The sequence below is a fragment of the Artemia franciscana genome, chromosome 9 (assembly GCF_032884065.1).
Source record: "Artemia franciscana chromosome 9, ASM3288406v1, whole genome shotgun sequence".
Lineage (NCBI taxonomy): Eukaryota > Metazoa > Arthropoda > Branchiopoda > Anostraca > Artemiidae > Artemia > Artemia franciscana.
In genome coordinates this window covers 18,829,194-18,845,383 of record NC_088871.1, presented here as the reverse complement: position 1 = coordinate 18,845,383, position 16,190 = coordinate 18,829,194, and the positions used below count along the sequence as shown (strand labels likewise).

Sequence of the window (16,190 nt, the reverse complement as noted above, 5' to 3'; positions counted from 1 at the left end):
TCGCCAAACAAATCTAATCAAAATTTTTATTATATTGATTGTATAGCCGTTTTGTTGAGCATAGCTGAAAGGGCCAGAAAATATGTGTTCGGAGATTTCACTCCCCTACCAAAGCCTTCAGGGCGAGGGCTATCAGTTATGCTGGTTGCCAATTATTACCATATTAGGTTTATATGGAAGGGGTGGTCGTATAAACTTCGGAAGGCGTTCATTCTATTAGAAACCATAAATTCTAGTGTCGTTTTTAAGAGTCAAAGGTATCGGAGGACAACTAGCCCCCCCCCCCAAACCTACCAGATAGAAACTTTGAGACGACCATTTTGTTCAAGTGTTCGAAACCATCTTGCTGAGATAACTGTGCCCATGGAATCACATAACCTCCTACATTTCTTCTTGATCTTAATGACGGTTTTGATTATTCTACAAGTTTTATGCAGAAAGCTGTAAACTATAGTGTTATTTATTTTGTTTTTTTTTAATGAGAATTAAATTTGTAATGTAAAGCCTTCTGTGTCATTGACGCTTTATTGAAAACAAATATATTATAAATATTCTCTTTTATACTTATTACAGCATGGAAAGTAAAACTAAAACTTACAATGAAATAAAATCTGATCCGATCAGCTTTCATTGATTACTTTGATTACATATCAAATGTTCAGTTTAATTTTATTAGATCATTCTATGACTGTTCAGAACACATGTATCAGTAAAGTACCAAAGTTTAATTCGTTTCAACATTTATTTATTTATCTACACTAGTACCTGTCGTATGCCATGATTAAATTTCTGTTCGTTTTCGGTTTTATTTATTCTTTAATGGTAATTCCTGAGTTGTTCTGAGTTTGAATTATTGTAGGTTTTACTTTCTGCTGATCTTAAGTTCAATATGGCCTTTCAAAAAGTTCATTTTAGCTTATTTCTGTTCGTTTTTGATTGTCAAAGCTTGAATGTTTCAACATTTCAAATTTCAGAAATCAAAACTGGTATCACAGTAACAATATCCAAGTAACCAGATATCGAAGTAAAGAAAGTATCAAATTAACAATAAGCAACTTGCATAACTTACAGTCATTGCTCCAGGGACTGTTAGGAGTTTGTCAACCTCCGTGTTATAGTTATTTGACTTTTGGACTATTTTCAACCACATGGCTATCCCCTATTTTGATCGGATACATTTGAGAAAAAAGGGTTTGAGAGAAGGGAGTGGATCCTCTCCAATCACTTTTGACTCTTGAAAAGAGAGCTAGAGTTTATAAAAAGTTTATAGAGCCACACCTTCCACAAGCACCTTACATGTTAAAAATAGGCAATTAACATAATTTATAGTCCTTGCCCTAGGGGATAGGGGGTGTCAATCCCGGAGGAATAGTTTTGTTAATTTTGGACTATTTAAAAAAACGGCTATCTCAAATTTTTGACTTGATATATTTGGGGGGAAAGAGGGCATAAGGTGGGTGAAGTTTGCCCCTCAATCACTTTTGAATCTCAGCCTTCAATTTCCAATATTTGCCTCCTCCCTAGTCTATACAATCACCTCTTCTATAAAAACGTTATACGGTAACAATTCGGCAACTAGCATAACTTATAGCCCTTGTCCCTAGAGCCAGGAAGAGAGGGTTGACCCCGGAGGCATAGTTATTTTGCCTTTGGCCTACTTTGAACAAAATAGCTGTCTCAAAATTTTGATTTAATAAATTTCGGGAAAAGAGGGGTTGAGGGAGGGCTGGTTGCCCTCCGATCACTTTTGACTCTTAAAAACTGAACTAGAACTTTCTACTTCTAACCAAATAAACCTTCTCCAAATTTTATATGACCCCCTTTCACAATAAACTTATATGCCCCCGGGACAGAACAACCCTTGCTCCAGTGTTCTTAGGGGTTATGTTAACCCTGGAGGTATTATTATATGGTCTTTAGACTATTTTGAACAAGATGACTATCTCAAAATTTTGATCAGATACAATTGGGAGAAAAAGGGTGGGGAAGAGCTCGTTGCCCTCTAATCACTTTTGAGTCTCAAAAAGGAACTAGAACTTTCCATTTCCAGTCAAATGAGCCATTCCATGGTCTATACGACCGCTCTTCCATAAAAATCTTCTGAGCCCCTGGGGCCTAACTTACATCCCTTGCCCCCAACTCTGGGGGTCGTGTCAACTCCTAAAGCATTAATACTACTACTATCAACTCATCACAGCACCAAGCCGTTAAAGACAACGCAGCTACGCACGCTCCTCCTCTATCGCACTCTAATCAAAGCCTCCCTCTTTACACCCTCCCAGGAAGTTTCTATTTCCCAAAATCCTAGCGAATCAAGGGCAGAGGGGTTTTTCCTCGTGACGTTTTTAGGTTTGCTTTAAATAAATTTAAACGCAAAGTTTACGATTTCGATGAAGAGTATAGCTGGGTGGACATTAGAAGCATGAGCAAGTGTACTGGGAGCGCTAAGACTTCCTTTCTCACCAACATTTATATAGATACGTATCAGAGTTTCGTCCATTTTGGAGGTAAATGTATACTTCCTCTTCCATTACCCTTTTGTATGCTAACATTGGCGATGGCTGTGGCGGTGGCGGAAAGACGTCTTTTCCTATCTGTTACAGTTGAATCATCACTGTTGCAGAATGATTTGGGTGTACTTGTTAGTATTAGCGTTTTAAAATCATCCTTTTCAAAATTGTCATCATCATTACTGATGTTAATTCTTTTAAAGTTTTCCTGGTGATCACAAGTACTTTGAGAAAGTTCGATATGTGAAAATATTTTAGAAGTTTTGTGTCAATGGATAAAGTTTGTGGTGATTTGAGACAAAATTAGTTGCTAGATCACTGAGATTGTAAGTGCTGCTATATAGAGTGATTTGCTTACTTTTAGCATCAATTTGAGCATCACTGCTTTTATTCAAATATTTTAACAGTCTAGTAGAATTGAGAGAAAGAGTCAAACTTTATCGTAAAGAGCGGGGCGTTGAGAAGGGAACAGCCCCTTTTATACACGGAGTAATTTCTGTTCGTTTTAAGCTTTAATTTCGCTCCTTACTTTCAGTTAAAAGAAAAACTTGTTTTTTTTATATTTATTTTTGATAAGTCCGATAGTAATGGTGCTACTGCTGACGCAGATGAAGCATTTGACTCACGTGTCTCATCCGCAACATTTAAAATACTGATGGGTTTAATTTGATATGGTTTTTGTTTGTCAACATGAAGATGTACCATTTGAAAAATCAAAATGTTCTGACCATCGGGCATACTATTGTCAGTAAGGAAATATGTGAGATTACCCTCAAAAATTTGCAGTGGAGGTTGAGCCTCATCAATAGCAAACAATTTATACGGTTTAGTCATGATTGAGATGGAGGAAGGAGAAGATTCCTAACAAGACTGGCAATTATTACCAATAAAACTGTGAAAAAAACTTCTCCCGCCTGAACTAAATGTTTTTTTTTCCATTTTTATTGGCTTTTCTCTTGGACAGTGCATGAACAATGATTTGATGTTTTATTTGTATAGACAGCTTTGGGCGGAGGGGGCTCATAGGGGGGGGGGCTAGTTGCCCTCCAATGTTTTCTTTCACACAAAAAAGGCTCTCAAAAATTTGATTTCCGTTCAAATGAACTATTAAACATTTTTCTACGATGTTCAGGTCATTTGCTAGCCCTGGTGAAACAGAAAAAAAGAAAAGAAAAAGGAGACGCATCAGAGCTACCCATGAAAAAAAAATGATTTTCCTTGGTCATCAAGATGGAGGACTGTAATTGTCCTTCCAAACGTTTTAGACCATGCTAATTCTAATAATGGAATTTTTCATTTCAATCTGATGCCGTTTTCAAGGGTTTCAGGCTCTTTTTCGAAATCTCCATAAAAAATTTTTCGCAATAAACTTACTTTCAAGATTAACGAAAATAATTTACCAGGAAGTTCTTTTAAAAACACGTTTTAAAACTTTTTGTCACTATGGATTATGGCTCGCTCTTTGCTAGGTTGCAGCTACTGCTGCAATCATGATAATCATTAAATGTCCTTTTCAGATCCAAAAAGGCAGTCAGTCATTGGACTGAGCTCATTGCGCAGAAGTGATACCAAAATAACCAAAACAAAAATAAGTAACAATCCTAAAATGTTTTATTTTCATCATGTTAAAAGTGTCTTTAAATGGCTTGCTTTTACTGTACCAAAACTCCTATATTGTTTTGTGCTTTAAGTAAAGTGCTAGTTTTCTATAATCGTAAGAACATAGGGAAATATTGCCAGCTTGTTTATTTGCACGAGTTTTATCGATATATCTTAGATGGACTGTGAATTAATGATTTTCACAAATAAAAGAAAGAAGGGCTATCAAAGTAAAGATGTAGTGTTGTATATTTGCTGTGCTCCAGTTCCTTTTTTCTAGCCACGTCGGTTTTTCTAGAGAGCAATTGGTTTTTGATAGATCAATATTCATTGTAAATGTCGCTGAAATCGGCATATGTTTAGTATCTTGCTGGTTAACATGAACAGAAGCAGAATAAGAGATAATACCAGGCGAGCAAATAATATGGTCAATATCACTTGTACTTCCAGAGTGTTGAATATATGAAAATTTGTAGGATTTGGGCATAACACGGTACGATGCACTCAAAAAGCGAACCAATTCTTATAGAAGATTGATTAATATCAATATTAAGGTCCCCAATTATTATATACTGTAGAGTTTGACAGTACCTGATTGACAAGATTCTTCAGCAGACCCCAAGCCTTTGCACATTTAGTCAAGGATCTGATCGAGCATCCTTTATATGCGAGATAAGAGTTTATAAATACAATACCGCCGACACGCACAGCTAAAAAAAATTCGTTGAAGTAGGAGAGTACTGGGGAGGGTCAGTGAATGTCCCGTTCAAAGTTCATATGTCCCGTTCATAATTGTTGTAATCCCTTGTTAAAATTAATACTAACATTTTTGCAGTTACCAGTTTTTTTGCTCTTTCTGCAATTTGATGTCTTTTCAAACTGAATCTGTTCAAAGATATTTGATTATTGAAGCTGATCTTTCCAAAATTAAGGCTCTTAACGAATTTTCTCAAACTTTCGACCTATCTAGATCGTTTTTTTTTATCCTAGAATATCCCAAGATACCAATTTTCTCGAAAAAATATGGAGCCGTTTTCGAGAAAAAATAAACAATTATTACTCGTTTACAAAGATACTATAGTAAATATTGCTCATATCTATGTTCTTCCTATAGATTCCACCATCTGCAAGTTCCAAATGGCACTTAAAACGGCACTTTTGGTGTCATGTCTCAAGTGGAAAGGCTGGAGCTATTGGGCTAGCAGAACGTATAAGAGTAATGGTCTTTTCCAGTCATATCAATCAGGATTTTTCCACCTATCGGTGTCTACGTTTCAACACAGAGAAGACGTGACGTTGCATGAAGTGAAAACAACGGAGAAATGTGTTATTAATTTTATTCTATACGCGTGTTCTCTTTAGATTTGGTCAGCCATAGCAAATTAACCAAATCGGGCAAATTGAATGGGGGTTGAGCTGCATGGGGAATGAGTTAATTAAGGGTTGGGTTGCATGGGTTGAAAGGAACTGGATTGAATTCATCTGAGGTTGAGTTATACGGAGCTTGATTTGAATGGGGTTGAGTTGATCAAACGGGGACTGAGACTGAGTTGAATGAGGTTTGAGTTAAACGGTAGTTGATATTGAGCTGAATGGGGGCTGGGTTGAATGGATATTGAGTTAAAAGACGGCCAAATTGAACGAGGTTGAGTTAAACAGGGCTGAGTTACACGAAGCACAATGTTTATTAACTAACAATTCTGTTGCCGATTTCTAACAAAACTGCTAGCCAACATAGTTAGCTGATAATTGCAGGGCAGGAAAAGCCCATAAACTCTAGGTATTTGATCACTTTTATCAATAATAAGGACAATTTTAAATTATGATGTTAATTCATGAAGTTAGTTTATAGCCTTAGCAAAATATCCCTTTTACAACCAAAAAGAGCGCCACTCATTGCATTGGGCTCATTTTGCAAAAGTCGCACAAAATTAAGTAAATTCAAACAATATTAAAACTTTCTAATTACTTTTTTCTACTCTAAGAAATATACTAAAGCGCTTTATGTTTCTACTGAGCTAAACCATACTTTGTTTCTAATGTTTTTAATAAGGCGTTCATTTTTCAAAAATTTAGAAATACAGGGAATTATCACAAGTTAATTTATTTGAACTAGCTTTATATATGCACAATTTTACTAATAAGTAAAATTAATGATCTTTCTCAAATTTTACAATGAATAAAAATTAAAAAAAATCCACGTTTTAAAAAAAAAATACAGTCCCCATTATTTATCATTAAATTAGGTATAATGGTTTCAAAAATTCCTCATGAGCATACATCAATACAACAAAGGGAAAGTAATAAGAAAGAAATTAAAACCTATATTACCTTTCTTGTCATGATGAAAGTGCTACTTTATATGGGTTAACTGCCATTACAATATCTTTAGACTAGGGTTTGTTACCCTTCTAATTCTTCATGTCCATTCCCACAATTCCTAGAACCAAACGTGTTTTGAAGTGTTAAATCTTATCATAGCAAATTTTAACCCTTTATTTGTCTTTCTGTAACAGCATAACTAATCGATGTTGATTTACCGGCAACATTCAGTCATTTCAAGCAGCGTCTCATTTGCATGTCTCATTAATGCTGCCTAGAAAATGATATATTTTACGCTACGTTGAAGAAATGAGTTAAGGAATCCAAAATGATCAAACTGCAATACGGTGGAATATTGTGGGGTAAGATGTGTCGAGATTAGATTATAAGATACCTAAGGGGGAATCCGGAGATCTTATAAGATCCAAAGGCGGTAATCGGGGATCAAATCAAAAAAAATTATTTTGAATTTTAATTTTTTTCCTTGTCCATCAAAACCACAGTTTTTTCTCCAAACAGCCCTAATATTTCATAAAAATGAGCAACTCAGGATTTGAATATAGAAGCTCTTTTTTTGTACTATTCAAACATTTTATTTTTTACACCAGTCAAATATTTTGTGGTAACCAGCTATAAGTAAGGAGTGTATTGGCCCAATTTTGAGCGAAGGAAATTTTGATAAAAACTAACACATCAACGAATTGAATTTTTTCTATAGGTTCTAAATATATATTATTCCTTAAGTTTAATCTCATCCATCAAAAGCAACGAGTTTGAAAAAAGTTATATAATTTTCAAAAAAGAAAAACATCTTCAACAAGTCAAGGGATCTTAACGAAATTGACACATCAGATTTAGCATACCAGAGAATCCTACCGTAGAGGTTTTAAGTTCCTATCTAATTTAGACTTCCGGCGCTAATAACTAAAAATTTTTGAAATTTAAAAGGATTTGAGAAACGTGACAGTTGGTGACTTTGAGTCTTTTCTCGATAGGGTGTCAAGTGTAATAAGTTTTTAGTTGTGGGTACACATTAAGTTTGTTGGAAAACTTCAGTCAACTACCTGGAGGGACTACTCTGATCAAAAATCTTTCATTTGAGGAACATATATATGCCCTTGTCCAAGAGTTTCTTGCAATTTGGGCCTTTTGTTTTGTTTAAAATATTTCTTAGATCCTTACAATACTAATACCCATTTTTGCACTAAGTTTCTGTTTTGGGCTCTGTGTTCTGGTTGCTGATTAAGCCTGTCTAGATTCTCCAGAATAAAGTTATTACGTTTATTTGTTCCCACTAGTCTCGTTCATCTATGAAGTAGGTGATCTTAAATGTATATTGTTGTATGAAATTTCGATTGGATCCTTATGTTATCGTTTCTTTACTTCCTTCACTAGTAGTTTGCCAGATCTGTTTCAAGATTTGTTCATTTGTACATTTTCTTACCGCAACTACCCAATTTATAGTTCTAGTAGTTAACAGTTTCTAGTTAGTTTCATCCAAAAGTACGTTTCGTAGGACACATAGATCTTGATGTGTGGAACAAATTGGACTCTATGCTCAAATTTTGAAAATAAAAATGTGTAAAAACTATTAAATGAAATTTTAAGACAAAACTGTTTTTGTGTATGTGTGTTAAACTTATTAATTTCAATTATTATTATATAAAAAATTGAAAGTTTTCACTTTAATAACTCTAATGAATTAAATCATCAAGATTCTCAAGAATAAATATGAGCATATGTATATTTAACTGACAATCCACTTTCTTTTTTATTTTTTCAGTAGAATAAAAATTATGTTCTGGCCTTGAGAAAGCATAAGGGTTGTAAGCCCTAATCGTGTTAAAAAAGTTTGACTCGGTTATTTGTTGTAATTTCTGTTCCTTGTGGGTTTGATTTATTTGTTAATCCTGATTTGAGGTAGTTTTACGCTTGGTATATTATTTTATTGTATTTTTGGTCGTTTTGGTTTAATGAAGCTCTTTACTCTCCTTTGAAAACATATTGCGTGGAAAAAGTTTTTGTAATCATTAATTAATAAACGAAAATTTATTTGGAGAACATTTTCTTTGGTTTTATTAAAGAAACAATAAGACCAATGCTCATTAAAATTTGTGAAGGGCGAGATAAGTTTTCTCCATTAAAGTATAAAAAGGTCATTTTCAAAATTGTCGCTTGTGTTCAGTGAATAAACTAGCTCAAATACAGAAAAGAAAATAGTTCCCATATTTGTTGGGATTAAACTGGTTTTTAAGTTGACAAGGAAAAAAAAATAAAAACTAAAATTAAATTTTTCGAATAGATCATCGAAAACCAATTTTCACCAATCGGAGGTTAAATCCAGGTGTCAAATCAGGATAATACAGAGAGAAAACAAGGATTTTGTTCTAATCTATGCGTAAAGATGCGAAAAGGCAATTTTAAAAATTTTTAAGGGTAATATTTCGCTTGAGAAAAAGCAAAACACCACTCTAAAGGTATTTTTCCACATCTAGGGGGGGGGCTTAATTTTACACCCATCCCATTAGTGTTCCTGTATAGAACATGTTAATGAAGCAAAACAACTATTCTTAGTATAATTCTAGTAATTTTTTGGTTGATTTAGTGGTTTTTTATTGAATTTAGAATTTTTTTTTTTTTCACCGTGTGCCTACCCGTAAAGAGCCTTTTAAGGGACGGTTCTAGTCGTTTTGAGAAAATTTGCCGTATTTTAAAAAGTAGGGGGAAAGACCCCCTAAAAGTAACTGAATCTTAATGGTTCTTAATGATAATCACACCATCAAATTCAGCGTATCAGAGAACCCTACTATTGAAGTTTCAAGCTCCTATCTACAAAAACGTAGAATTATTTTTATTTTTGCCAGAAGACAGATCACGGGTGTGTGTTTATTTTTTTTTTTTTTCAGGGGTGATCGTATCGACCCATTGGTCCTACAATGTCGCCAGAGGGTTCATTCTAATGGAAATCAAAAGTTCTAGTGCCGTTTTTAGGTGACAAAAAAAATCGGAGGGCACCTAGACCCCCTCCCACGCTCATTTTTTCCCAAAGTCACCGGATCAAAATTCTGATATAGTCATTTTATTCAGTATAGTCGAAAAACCTGACAATCATATCTTTCGGGACGACTTAATCTCCCAAAGCCCCCGGGGGCGGGGCTGCAAGTTACAAACTTTGACCATTGTTTACATACACTAGGGGTTATTGGGAAGTGTACAGACGTTTTGAGGGGGATTCTTTCATGTTGAGGGGGAGGGAGGTGGGTCAGGAGAAGGGGTTACGTGGGAATATCTTTCCATTGAGGAATTTATCATGAGGGAAGAGAATTCCCATGAAGGGGCTGCAAGATTTTCTAGCACTATTTAAGAGAAACAATGAGAAAAAAATTTTGCTGGAAGTAAGGAGCAGCATTAAAACTTAAAAAAAACAGAAATTATTACGTAAATAAGGGGTTCATCTCCTCCAAAATACCTCGCTCTTTACGCTAAAGTATTTCTAGCAATTTCAACTATTTATTCTACGGCCTTTGTGATTCAGGGGTCATTCTTGAATAATTGGGACAAAATTCAAGCATTAGTGTGAAGAGCGAGGTATTGACGAGGGGGCAAAACCTCTCACATACGTATTAAAAATATGCAAATGTAGAAGTTTGTTACATAAGTTAATTCGTAAGTTACACAAGTTAATTCGTAAGTTAATTTGTAACTATGAGAATGCCATTTAGCAGAAAAAAAAATTAAAGTAAAAAAACTTGATTTAATTATTCATGTGCTGTGAGCCAAAATTAAAACATGTATTAATTCGAAAACGCTCAGAAATTAAATAAAAAAACAAGGTTTCTTTTTAACTGCAAGTAAGGAGCGACACTAAAACTTGAAACGAACAGAAATTATTCCTTACACGAAAGGGGTTGTCCCCTCCTCAACGCCTCGCTCCCTACTCTAAAGTCTTTATTGTTTTAAAAAGTAAAGTTGTAAGAAAGAGTCAAACTTTAGCGTAAAGAGCCAGGCGTTGAAGAGGAGACAACCCCTTTCATATACGGAATAACTTCTGTTCGTTTTAAGTTTTAGTGTTGCTCCTTACTTGCAGTTAAAAAAAACTTGTTTTTTTATTCAATACTTGAATAAGCAACCAGTTGGATACCATTCATGCTAATCCTTCGTACCAATTCAAATAAAAACAAGATTGTTGCAAAAACAGTAATAGAAAAGGAAAAAATAATGGCAAATTCGATTCATCATAGTTGAAAGGCCCAATAACTATATTTTCGGGCATAACACGATACTCCACAAAGCCCCAGGGGAAAGGTTTTTAAGCTATAAAATGTATCCATTGTTTCCAAATAAAATTTGTTATTGGGACGCATGCACACATTTTCGGGCGGGGAGAGGATTTTCTGCTCTAATTTTCTCCACGGGAGAATTTTCCATGGGGAGGGAAGTTTCTAGGGAGTGAACTTGTCAGGGGAAATTATACATTGACGGAATTTGTCAGAATTCTTATACAAAATTCTTTTTGTATATTTTGCTTTCTATTTCCATCTCAGTTTTACGCGCGGAGTAGTCAAGAGTAATTTTCTGGTGTAACTTTTCACTGGGATTGAATTGTCTAGAGGATATTTCCTTAGTGAGAGGGTTTCTCCATGGATACGGGGTCAGATTTCCTGGCATAGTTTAGGAAACCATCAGAAATTAAATGAAAAATTTTCTACTGAAAGTAAGGAACGACATTAAAACTTAAGCGAAAGGAATTATTCCGTATATGAAAGGAGCAGTTCCCTTCTCAACGCCTCGCTCTTTACGCTTAAGTCTGACTCTTTTTCACAGCTCCGTTTTTAAAAACAGTATAAAACTTTAGCGTAAAGAGCGAGGTTTTGAGGAGGGGACAGCCCCTTTCGTATACGGAATAATTTTTGTTCGTTTTAAGTTTTCATGTCACTCCTTACTTTCAGTAAAAAAAAAAAAAAAAAAAAAAAAAAAAAAAAAAAAAAAAAAAAAAAAAAATTCTAGGCCTAAGCTTGAAAAATCAAAATATTCAACGAGTTTTGAAAAATTAATTATCTACTGAAAAGCCTACTAAAAGTGACCAAAAACATTTTTTGGGGCGCCTAGGCCCCCTCCCACGCTCATTTTTCCTAAAGTCAACGGATCAAAATTTTGAGATAGCCATTTTGTTCAGCATAGTCGAAAAACATGATAACAATGTCTTTGGGGATGACTTACTCCACAAGGGTCCGCGGGGGAGGGGCTGCAAGCTACAAACTTTAACCAGTGTTAACATACAGTAATGGTTATTGGGAAGTATACATACGTTTTCAAGGGCATTTTTTGGTTGGGGGAGGTCTGAGAGGAGGGGGCTATGTGGGTGGATCTTTCATTGGAGGAATATGTCACGGGAGCAGAGAAATTAAATGAAGGGGGGCAGGATTTTCTAGCTTTATTATAAAAAAACAATGAAAAAATAAATATGAAGAAGTTTTTTTTCAACTGAAAGTAAAGAGCAGCATTAAAACTTAAAGGGAACAGAGATTATTTCACATATGAGGGGCTCTTCTCTTTCTAAATACCTAGCTCTTTACGCTAAAGTATTTTTAGTAATTTCACCTATTTATTCTACGGCCTTTCTGATTCAGAGGTCATTCTTAAAGAATTTGGACAAAATTTCAGCTTTATGAGGGTATTAATGGGGACAAACCCAAAAACAAAATTTCAGGTATTAATGAGGGGACAAACCCTCTCATATCCATAATAAAAATATAGAAATATCGAAGTTCGTTTTGTAAGTTAATTCCTAAGTTACGTATATTTTTTACTAATAAAAACTAATAGTTACCTTTTTAAGTAACCAAAATATTGGAGGGCAACTAGGACTCCTCCCTCACCCCTTTTTCTCAAAATCGTCTGATCAAAACTAAGAGAAAGCCATTTAGCCAAAACAAAGAATTAATATGCAAATTTTATTTTAATAATTTATGTGCGGAGAGCCAAAATCAAACATCAGAAATTAAATAAGAAACCTAGTTTTTTTAACTGAAAGTAAGGAGCGACATTAAAACTTAAAACGAACAGAAATTACTCCGTGTATGAAATGGGCTGTTCCCTTCTCAACGCCCCGCTCTTTGCACTAAAGTTTTTTACTGTTTAATAGAATAGAATTGAGAGAAAGAGTCAAATTTTCTTTCTCTATGACATCCTCCAGCCCCAACCCCGGATGACCTGCTTTCCATCTGGCCCTCGATGGTTGGCCGAGAAGGACAATCTTCGGCAGTCCTTCATCCTTCATCTACAGAACGTGCCCAAGTAATCGCAACCTTTCTCCTATTATAGCCCTAGAAAGCGGGATTGAACCACATTTCTTGTGCAGCCTATTGTTTGAAATACGGTCAGTCAGTCTGCAATTCTGCAGGCAATTCCTTTGCAAAATATCTATTAAATCTGCTTCATCCACTTTTCGGAGTGCCCATGCTTCAGAGTCATATTTGACCACTGTCATCACTGTACCTTCCAATATTCTAATCTTGGAATGCAGACTTATCTTCCTATTCTTTCAAACTTTTTTTTTAACTGTGTAAAAACATCCTAACCTTTGCTATTCTGCTTATAATATCTTCACTTTTCTTCACCACCTTTCACCTTTCATTCCATGTTACCTTTTCATCTTTACTTATTCCTAGCCTTAGCGACTTAGTCTTCTTAACATTTATTTTCAAACCTATTCTAATACCCTGAACTCGTAAAACATCTAAAAGTTCATTCATTTTGCTCAAACTTTCACCTAGGATGCTTTAATCATCAGCATTGTCTAAGTCCAGGAAATGTTTTTCCTCCCCATTTGACTCTGTATTCTCCCATTGCCTTTCCTGTGCTCCTTAAGACAAAATCCATCAAAATGATCCATATAAACGGGGATAGAACACAATTCTGCTTAACTTCTGATTTTAATACGAAACTGACTACTCACCTCATTTACTACCATAAACGCAGCAGTATCATAGACCTCTGCTGGAGCTCTTCTATCAACAGAATAGAAATACTACTACTACTACTAGCAACTTACTGCAGCACCAAGCCGCCTGATGCCAACACAGCTACGCACTTCCGTTTAGCCCTAGGCGATTTTCCGAAAAAGACAATCTTTGGCAATCTGTCATACTTCATCTGCAGAACGTTTCCTAGCCATCTCAACCTTTCTCTCGCTATAACCCTAGAAAGCGGGATTGAACCACATTTTTCTTACAGCCTACTCTTTGAAATACTGTCAGTCAGCCGATTGCCCAGAACAATCCTCAGGCAATTTCTCTGGAAAACATCTACCAAATTTTCATCCGCTTTTCGGAGCACCCATGCGTCAGAGCCATACTTGGCCATTCTCATCTCTCTACATTCCAATATTCTAATCTTGGATTGCAGACTCATCTTCCTATTCTTTCAAACGTTTTTATGGCAGTTGGTATTCACCAAGTGACACATAGCAATCGCAAATTCTGTCGGTCTGTCGGTCCCGGTTTTGCTACTTTAGGCACTTCCAGGTAAGCTAGGACGTTTAAATTTGGCAGGCGTATCAGGGACCGGACCAGATTAAATTAGAAATAGTCGTTTTTCCAATTTGACCATCTGGGGAGGAGTGGGGGCCCGTTAATTCGGAAAAATAGAAAAATTGAAGTATTTTTAACTTACGAACGGTTGATCAGATCTTAATGAAATTTGATGTTTGGAAGGATATCGTGTCTCAGAGCTCTTATTTCAAATTCCGACCAGATCTCTTGACATTAAGGGAGTTGGGGGGGGGAAGCTTTGGAAAACACTTGGAGTAGAGGAATCAAGAAGAAGCTTGGTGGATAGAATAAGCAAATGTCCTTGATACGTGATTGACGGAACAGCACTGGATTTGCTCTCTTTGGGGGAGTTGGGGGAGGGGTTCAGTGATTTGGTGAGTTTGGTGCTTCTGGATGTGCTAGGACGATGAAAATTGGTAGGCGTGTCAGGGAGCTGCACAAATTGACTTGATAAAGTCGTTTTCTCAGATTCGACCATCTGGGGGGCTAAAGGGAGAGGAAAAACTAGAAAAATTAGGTATTGATAACTTACGAGTGGGTGATCGAATTCTAATGAATTTTGATATTAGAAGGACATCGTGACTCAGAGCTCTTATTGTAAATCCTGACCGGCATTAAGCCTCTTATTTTCCTTTTAAATCCATCTATTGGTTCATAGAATTTTGTTAGAGTTCATACCATATGATCTCTTGGCTTTTAGCTCTTCTTGCCTCGTTAGAAGTGCCATATGAGCTCTTAGCTCTTGTTTTAACTGTGAAAAAACATCCTTAGCCTTTACTATTGTACTTATAGCATCTTCACTGCTCCCACCATCTTTACCAATAATACTACCAAGGTAAGTGAAGCTGCCCACCTGATCAATATTATCGTTACCCAACGTCACCTTTTCATCTTCACTTATTCCTAGCCTTAGTGACTTAGTCTTTTTAACGTTTATTTTCAAACCTATTCTACTACCCTGAACTCACAAAGCCTCTAAAAGTTCATTCATTTTGCTCAAACTTTCAACTAGGATGCTTCAATCATCAGCATTATCTATAGTCCAGGAAATTTTTCCTCCCCATTTGATTTCGTATTCTTCCATTGTCTTTCTTATGCTCCTTTAGACAAAGTCAATCAAAATGATTTTATATAAATGGACATAGAACACAATTATGCATAACTCCAGATTTTAATACAAAACCAACTACTAACCTCATTTCCAACCTTAACCGCAGCAGTGTCATACGCCTCTGTTAAAGCTCTTCTGTCAACAGAACAGAAATACTACTACTATTACTAACAACTTACCGCATTACCAAGCCGTCTTGTGCCAACACAGCTACGCACTTTGGGTTAGCCCTAGACGGTTGACGAAAAGGACAATCTTCGGTAATCTGTCATACTTTACCTGCAGAATGTGTCCTAGCCTTCTCAAGCTTTCTTTCGTTGTAACCCTAGAAAGCGGGTTTGAACCACATTTTGTACAGCCTACTGTTTAAAATACAGTCAGTCAGTCGATTGCCCAGAGCAATCCGCAAGCAATTTCTCTGCACTCTTGAGTAACCACTCTCACTCTTATCACCTTTCTTATACAGTGGTTTAATTAGGGTTTCCCAAAATCTCTAGGTACTTTCCCTTATAAAAAAATCATATTCATAATCTTCAGTAACTCATTTCTAACCTCAGATCCAACATATTTAAGAAACTCATTTACTGCAGTATCAGTACCTGGGGTCTTATTATTTTAAATCCTTTCGCTATTTCTTCCTCACAAAACAAATCTTCCTTCACATCCAAGGTATCACGAAATTTTTCCTTTTCCTCTATATCTTTTCCTGCTACTATATCTAGGTTTAGCCCATTATCAAAATGTTATGTGCATCTCTCTTTTACTCTTTCCTTATCACTAATTATGGCCCGTTCCTATCTTTAACTGAGGCAAGTCAGGAATGACCCTCCCTCTCAATTTATTAACTGAGCAGTACGATATTTTAATTTTCTTTTCTAATCTTCCTCCACTTCCGTCCTAAGTTCAAATTAAAAATTTAAGTGACCCTTGAATATTCCTTCAAAGTTTTATTTCAAATCATTAGGCTATTTTCAAGATCCTGTAGATAATTTGACAAATACAGAGCATATAGCCAGTAGCGGATCCACGATAGGCCGAAGAGGGGCTAGGTGTTTGGGCTGGGGGGCTGGTCGGGTGAAAGCACCGGGGGAGGGG

General features: G+C 35.8%; 1 protein-coding gene across 2 annotated transcripts in view; it reads right to left on the bottom strand.

Annotated features, from left to right (window-relative positions):
• Positions 1-6,547, bottom strand: part of LOC136031101 (glutamate--cysteine ligase catalytic subunit-like) — a 44,676-nt gene extending 38,129 nt beyond the window's left edge. For both annotated transcript variants that reach the window (XM_065710402.1, XM_065710403.1), the window contains exon 1: positions 6,441-6,547. In XM_065710402.1, coding sequence (XP_065566474.1) covers positions 6,441-6,452 — 12 coding nt within the window. In that variant the 5' untranslated portion in view covers positions 6,453-6,547. The remainder of the gene's footprint in view (positions 1-6,440) is intronic.
• Positions 6,548-16,190: the final 9,643 nt, after the last annotated feature.